Consider the following 7,500-nt stretch of genomic DNA (forward strand, 5'->3'; position numbering starts at 1 on the left):
GGATCACTGATCCCCATCTGACAGCTTGGTCCTGGCTCAGAGCTGCAGAGGCATGTGTCTTATCAGCAACTCTGGTTTGAAGTCTCTTGCCTAGGAAAGGTTTGCTAAGGAGAAGCCTTTATGCCTCGAGCTCGGTTCCAGCCATGAGGCCATGAAAATTTCACAGGAGCCTCCTAAATTACTCTGTCATGTCGTATTTGGAGGGCTTTGCCATTTACAAACTCTACTTTTAAGCATGGTAGGCATGAAAAATATACCTAATGAGAGCTTTACATTAAATCCATTATCAGCTCTCTTCCCCTCAGAACATGTCCTCCTCCATCAAAATTGAATCTGTCGTGAAGGAGAAGACCAGGATGGGAGAATGCCCAGTCTGGGAAGAAAGGGAAACCGCACTTGTCTATGTAGACATTAACTCACAGAAAGTTTGCCGCTGGAGCCCACTCAGCAACGAGGTGCAGAGCGTGTCCGTGGGTAAGAGTCCATACTCACTACTTCATCCTGGGAGTCTTCTCTGTCCATCCTGTCCGTCTCTCCAGATTGGTAGTCTCCCTTACTTTCCATGGGGCCACACACCCTGTCCTCCCACGATGTGTTGCTGAGCAGTGTGGCCCAAGCCAGCTGAGCAGAGCGGACAATGCTCAGGTGGCCATTCTTATGTTGTCTTTGCTAAGCCCAAACGGGAAAGTGTGTTTCATTTGGGACCTGCAGAGGAAAAGGTACAGTCCTATTGTCTGTGTCTGCCAGAAGCTGGAAAGATCTGGGGAACGCAGAGCCAGTGAGATGTGCTAACCATCCCATGAGAGAAGGATCTTAGGACCAGCTCAGCCTTCCCTGGGTCAGGGACGTCCCAGTCAAGCCCAGATGCTCTCAGTGAGGTGGGGAGGGGTAGGGCTGAGTGATGGCCCTGGAGCCACCCATCATCTCTTGCTCCCTCTCACCCACAGATGCCCGTGTTGGCTCGGTGGCACTGCGGCAGTGTGGGGGCTATGTCATCGCCCTTGGGACCAGGTTTGCCTTTCTGGACTGGGACACCCAGGCAGTCACTACCATCCTTGAGCTTGAGCAGGATAAACCCAACAACAGGTTCAATGATGGGAAAGTGGATCCAAAGGGGAGGTTTTTTGCTGGTAAGTTCCTGGCAGAAATTTCCCCCAGAGAAAAGAGGAACTAATTACAGTATATTTTACATAATGCATTTCATTCCATGTTCTCGATTCCTCTATTGAATTCCCTGCAAAAACACCATTGTGAGTGTGAGCTGTCTTGTGAATGCTGTGTTCGGTTACTGAACAATGGAGGAGGACAAGGGACCATGCATCCTCTGACCTAAATGAGGACAGAGGCTGTCGACAAGGGCTGTCTGTCAGGAAGGCTCCCCTTCTACTTGGTGAATGGTGTTTTTCAAATGTTTGCCTCCATGAGAGGTGAAATGCTGGTGAAGAGCTCATGCAGCTGGGAAGGTTTCTGGACCTGTAGAGAAGGATGCAACTCCTAGAGCAGAAGATGAGCTGTGGCTTGCACCCTTCACGTACAGCCTCCCCCGGTTAGCCTGTGGGAAACAGGGGTGTGGGGAGAGGGATCCTCGGCCTCCTGAAGGCAAGAGGGACTTTTGCCACCAGTTGCAATGCAACCTTCCTGTGACTTTTCTCCTCCCATATAAATGATGAGCCAAGTACAGCTATCCACAGTGGAAGCTGAGAGCTACTGGTGGGAGTGGAAAATGGCTCTGTATTTGTTTTACCAGCCAACCTTTTCTTCTTATTTCAAATCTGCCAAAATCAGGAAATTCTTTTGACTCACAGTTATGCTCGAGGGCTGATGTGGCACTAGAGTTAAGGGCAAGAATAAGAGAGAAAAACCTGCTTTACACACCTGTTCCTAGCTGTGCGTGGTGGATCAATACTTTCAACAGCGGTTTTGGCCGAGTATTGTAAAACAAATACGTGAGGTCTTCTAAAAGGAGGGGCCAACAGAGGCAGTCTATCACAGTTAAAAGAAGGCATAAATCCCTGCCTTGAGTGTTCCCTGTCCTGTCACTTCTCCTTTCGGGAGAAGAGAGAATCAGAAACTAAATAACGAGCGTAACACTGAGTCATAAATTCATTAAGAAAAAAAATCTCAGTTCCGTGGTATTCTCCACTTGCTTCTGAGATAACTGTAATCTACAGCACCTGTATTTTAAAGTCACAGTCCATTTAAATAATGAAAGTAGCCTACAAAGAGTAACAACAAAAAGAGCACATGGTGCTTCCTGCGTCTTGGCTTTTGCTGTGAGCAAAACCTCAGCCCCAGCATATTGTGGTGCTCATTTGGGTCTTTGGCATCTACGACTTAAACCTCCTGGCAATGCAAAAACTTGTCCTTTCGTTGGCCAGGATCACCTCCACGGGAGGCAGCTGCTCCTGACCTGCTCCTTTTACTCCTCCTCATCAATTTGATGGGATCTGGTTAGTCCCTTTCTCCCTAAGACCTCTTAGTAACACTTAGAGGAGGTTTCTGATCAAGCATGAGGAACAAGCTTCTACTTTCTAACCAGCGCTCCCATTTCCATTCCAGGTACGATGGCTGAAGAAACGGCACCAGGGGTCCGAGCAAGGCATCAAGGCGCTCTCTATACCCTTTACCCCAACCATTCAGTAATAAACCAGTTAGACCAGTTGGACATCTCCAATGGTCTCGATTGGTCCCTGGACCACAGGACCTTTTTTCACATTGACAGCCTGGCATACGCTGTGCATGCCTTCAGCTATGATGTGCACACTGGAAAGATTGGTACATGTGATTTTCTAAATTTGATGACAAGTAGTGCTATTACTCTTTCTACAGCAAGTCCTGGGCATGTAAGATGCTGTGATTTATTTGACAGATCTCGTATTTTCTGGCTACAGCTTGTCAGCAGGCTGACTGGGATTTTTCTCAAATTTAGTTACATGCCAGGTGTATTCGATGAACAAACTTCTGACAGTCCTTTAACTTACTTTCATCTGGACAGATGGCTCATATTTAGACCTGTTCAAGAAGTTTCAGGGAAGAAGCCATTTATACTGCAGAGAGAGAATTAGCTTACAGGATGCTATTTATTCTTGAGTGCCATCTACTGGATTCTTTGGCTGTATTAGCTCCATAAATACAAATACAGAATGTGCATGCATGTATATCACAGAAATGTATTTAAAGAATCAAGTTATCATTGTGAATGGGGTTTTCCAGTTCTGAAATTAAAATTGCCTTCAGATGTTTGGCAAATTTCACTTAAACTGATTTTTTTGTCAAACATTTTTTATTATATCTGTAAAAAGAAAAATTTAAGTGCAAGCAAAATGGATGTAAGCTCATTTCAAATCTCTGTGAAATATGTTTATGCTGGATCAACCTGTTATACTCCATGGGACTTTAAATGGTTGAATGGCCTTTGTAGTCTAATGAGTGTGGACTTTTTGTGGGTGAAAATTGTAGATAATAATTATATTCACTCAGATTTCATTTTGCTGAGAAAATCTGTTTGTACAGATTTTAGGATATAAGATTTCTAAAGAAGTTTTAATGCAACCTTTTCTCCCCAGATACAAAAATGTAATGAGTTTGAGCTTCCTAGCCTTGGCTTTATGCTGGTGACTGTCTGTTTTTGGGTGGTGTAATGGCCATAAGGCGCTGGATCAGAGCAGGTAGACAGCTGCCCATGGGCACTGCTCCACTGGACCATGCATGTACCCACCAACCTATCTGCACTGCAGCCTTGACTGCTAGTGGCTGGCGTCCAGGCTTAATCAAAACTAGTAGCTTGATTGGCCATAAATAAGTAAAGTTCTCGATCTTTAGCTGGCAGAGATTGCTTATCACAAACATTTAAACTCAATTATTTATGTGATGTATTGCTCATAAAAAGACATCCTTGCTGCCATGAGCAATGGAAGTCCAGGAAAAGTTACTACATTGCAGAAGTCATGGTATGGCGGGCAGCTAGTGGGTTAACAAGGGGGGCATTTTGTTCTCTTCCCTTGGTAAGATAATAGGAGCCCTAATTCAGTACAATCCCAAACTACAATGGCTGTACTGGGGACTTGTTTCTGCCAGGCTAAGTTAGGCTTTTAACTCATCTGTGAAATGCATATGTGATAAACATTTTACAGCATGTCTTTCTCACAGAAAATGAACTTATCTGTTTGCAAGAGTATGAAAGATGTTAAGACTTGGATCTGGTACAGAACTGGTACCAGCCCACATAACATGGGCTTCGTAACTCTCCCTGCAGGCTGCCCCAAACTTTTGTACCATCTAGAAAAGGAGGAGCAAATGCCTGACGGGATGTGCATAGATGCAGAAGGGAAGCTCTGGGTGGCCTGTATTGATGGTGGGAGAGTCATTCGTCTAGACCCAGAGACAGGTAAGGCCTCCACCAGCACGTACATATTGAGTGTCACCTACATGCCATGAACATGAGAGGAAAGGCAGCCAGGAGGAATGGATTGAAGGTGAGATAAAAGGTGTTGTTCACTGCCTGTTTCTGCCCCATGGGTTGCCATGACCATCGCTGGTCCAGGCCTCAGTCATGTTAGAGCACATGTCCCTGTGCTGCCTCCCAATGTCAGGTACCATTGGTCCCATGGTCTGCTGATGCAGCATATCCATTATTTAATAATGTCACTTAAAAAATGCATTGCATATCTATTGTGAGAAATATTATAAACCTGAAATTAAAAAAAAAATTTCTCAGCGTTGAAATATTTAACTGGGAAACACTATTAGGGAATGACAGCCATCCTAGGTTAGGTGTCTCTGCCCTTCCTGGCTTTGCATGCTATATTGCTTCATTTTGAGAAAAAGGAAACAAAACCTCGCAGATATAGGGGAGAGGCTGAAAAATAGTTAGAGATGTGGCAGATGAAAGAATTCTTTTTCTCCACAAACTGTCCTTTAGGATATGGCCTCTGTCTGAAGGGGAGATGCCTTCTGAGGAAATGACACATCTGTGCCGTGTGCACTAATAATGCATTCATATTTACACGCTTCCTAGAAAATGGACATTAGGAAACAATTGTACATTTTTCCCAGGGAAAAGAATCCAAACTGTGAGGCTGCCTACTCCGAGGATCACCTCTTGCTGCTTTGGTGGAAAAGACTACTCGGAAATGTATGTGACTTCTGCATATGATGGACTGGATGAGACCACCTTAGCCAAGGAACCTCATGCGGGAGAGATTTTCAAGGTGAGCAGACTTTCTTTCTATATGTCAGATCTGCTAAGCCCCATGCTCTGAGAGTCAGATGCCTCCAACTGCCCTTGCTCATCCTGCTCACCTGATGTGCTGGTCCAGATGTGTTGCTTGTTCCCTGGGAGGGCACAGCTGCTCATGCATTTGGAAGGAATATTTGGAGAAATTGATATCAATAGTGTTATGTTGGCTAGCTGAAGTTGGGATCTGGTTGGGATCTGAAGGCAGCCAGTGGATCTGGATCTTCCCTGTATGGCATATTCTGTAATACACTGTAAGGGATTGGGTCTTTCTCCTATCTCTTACTATATTTTCATCAGTTTTGGAGATTTCACTCCCTTAATTCTCAGTTTTTAATTGTGTCAGGACACCTAAATGTTTACAGCATAGATTGCTCCTCCAAAAATTAAATTCTTAAATTCACCAGAGCTAAATATTGCATCCTGATCCCAAAATTTTAGGGATTTTTTTAGTCTGTTAAAAGTGCTACAGTTTAAGGAACTAATGATCCATGGTTTTGTCCAGGGCTCTTGAATCCAAAACTTGTTTCTTTCTTCATTTTTCAGTCCATTAGCAAAGAGTACATCAGGAGAATAAAATGCAGTTCTTAATTAGCAATTGCCATCATTCCTTGAAAGTTGACCACAGCATGAAAGGAAGGGTTGTAAATGAGGGGAAATGAAAGAAAATAAACCTAAACAAACTGTATTATTAGTTTGGCAATAGGATCAAGACATGTTCCAGGTGGGATGGAGATCTAGTCTGGGATCTGGGACCTTCTAGTTGGAAGAAGTGCTCAGAGCAGATTTCTTATGGCTGAGATTTCTCAGGCAGTGGAGTTTAGGAGCCCAAATGAGAATTAAATGAGCCTTGCCTTTTTTATCTCTGTTCCACAGTTCTCCAGTTCTAGAAAGGAATTTGTATTTTCCAAGCTCACATTTGTCTTGCCTGGGCAAAGCACATTAAAAGTTTTTATGATTTGTTTGGTTAATATGGAGATAAGGACCATGTATAAGGGCCACAGATAATGTGCAAATTAGTAAAATTATTGAGCGGTGCTCGATAATCCTAAAGATCTTATTCCTGAAGAGTTCTAAAGAACTCCTTGTAATGATGCTTTTTGGGCTCCTCTTGAAGCAGGGGACCCTTCACTTAGGGGTATTTACTGTGATAGTTGTTGTACAACATTTGAATGTTTTCAAGTTAGAGATTTATCTGTTTCCTTTCCTTTATTTATTTATTTTTTTAAAACAGATAACAGGCCTGGGTGTGAAAGGGATCCCACAGAATTTCTATGCTGCTTGAACACTGATGCTGAATAGCAAAGAAGAAATGCTTGCATCTTGTAGTAATTCTGACAAGGAGAAGTCCAATGAGCTACAGGATTTATCTGTGTGAGGATTTCCAAGCCCACATTTGGGAGCATGCTTGTTTGGAATTGAAGATATTCCATCTTCTGTGGGCCCATGGTTGATGCAATAGGTTAGAGAGGTAAAGTTAATCTGTGTTACACCTCGATAGCTTTTGTGACTTTCCATAAACTTCTTCAAGCTCGAGCTTAGTTTTGTTGAACTTTCTGATGACCAGCTCTGGATTTTCAAGTTTGTGTGGTTCTCAAAGCAGAATCTGACTCCTGGTTTGTCTTTGCATGTTACAGTGATGTGCTGGCAGTGATATGGAAGATTTTAATAAACATTTTAAGAGTAATGACTTGAACACTGCTCCTCTGCTGTGGGACTCCCCTCGAGGTGTTTTCTTGGTGATCAGATCTACTGGTAGTACCCAAGCTCCATTTTTACACCCTTGCTAGCCTGTTTCCATCTGTCATGAGTTCTTATGTCTTGTCTTTAGGACACTGTTTTTTATGCTGCTGAAAATAAACTATGCAACCCTACTTTAAATATGCTATGCATTTTTCTTTTCTGCTTTCAGATATTATGATGAAAACGCAGAGTGAAGTGACTACACACAGTCAGGGTACAAACAGGCTGTGAGCTATCAGGATGGCCTGTGATACCAAACCAGATGCTCTGCAGAGTTGTCCTGGCAGGGGTCTTATTTGTACCCATAAACATGGACTTCTCTTTGGTTTACATATCTTCTTATTTCACGCATGGTCTCACCTTCTTATTTCCCTTCTTATAATGCTCTTTCTCTCCTATTTCAAGTGTTTTCCTCCTTCTTTCCTTTTCCCTTTAGATTTTAATTTTCTTCATTTCTATTTCCCCTGAGCTTCTCCCTCTACTTAATCTCACTTCTTGTCAGCTTTCTTCTGTCTCTTTGT

At 43.2% G+C, this 7,500-nt stretch overlaps 1 protein-coding gene across 1 annotated transcript; it reads left to right on the forward strand.

The window, feature by feature from the left end:
- The first annotated feature begins 308 nt into the window (after window positions 1-308).
- LOC113481550 (regucalcin-like) lies at window positions 309-6,932 on the forward strand. Its single transcript, XM_026851298.1, has 6 exons — window positions 309-474; window positions 948-1,130; window positions 2,560-2,775; window positions 4,256-4,387; window positions 5,056-5,210; window positions 6,471-6,932. The coding sequence occupies exons 1-6, from the start codon at window positions 309-311 to the stop codon at window positions 6,519-6,521; spliced, it is 903 nt and encodes a 300-aa protein (XP_026707099.1). The 3' UTR covers window positions 6,522-6,932.
- The last annotated feature ends 568 nt before the right edge of the window (window positions 6,933-7,500 follow it).

The sequence above is a fragment of the Athene cunicularia genome, assembly GCF_003259725.1.
Source record: "Athene cunicularia isolate RWA chromosome 1 unlocalized genomic scaffold, athCun1 chr1_part1, whole genome shotgun sequence".
Lineage (NCBI taxonomy): Eukaryota > Metazoa > Chordata > Aves > Strigiformes > Strigidae > Athene > Athene cunicularia.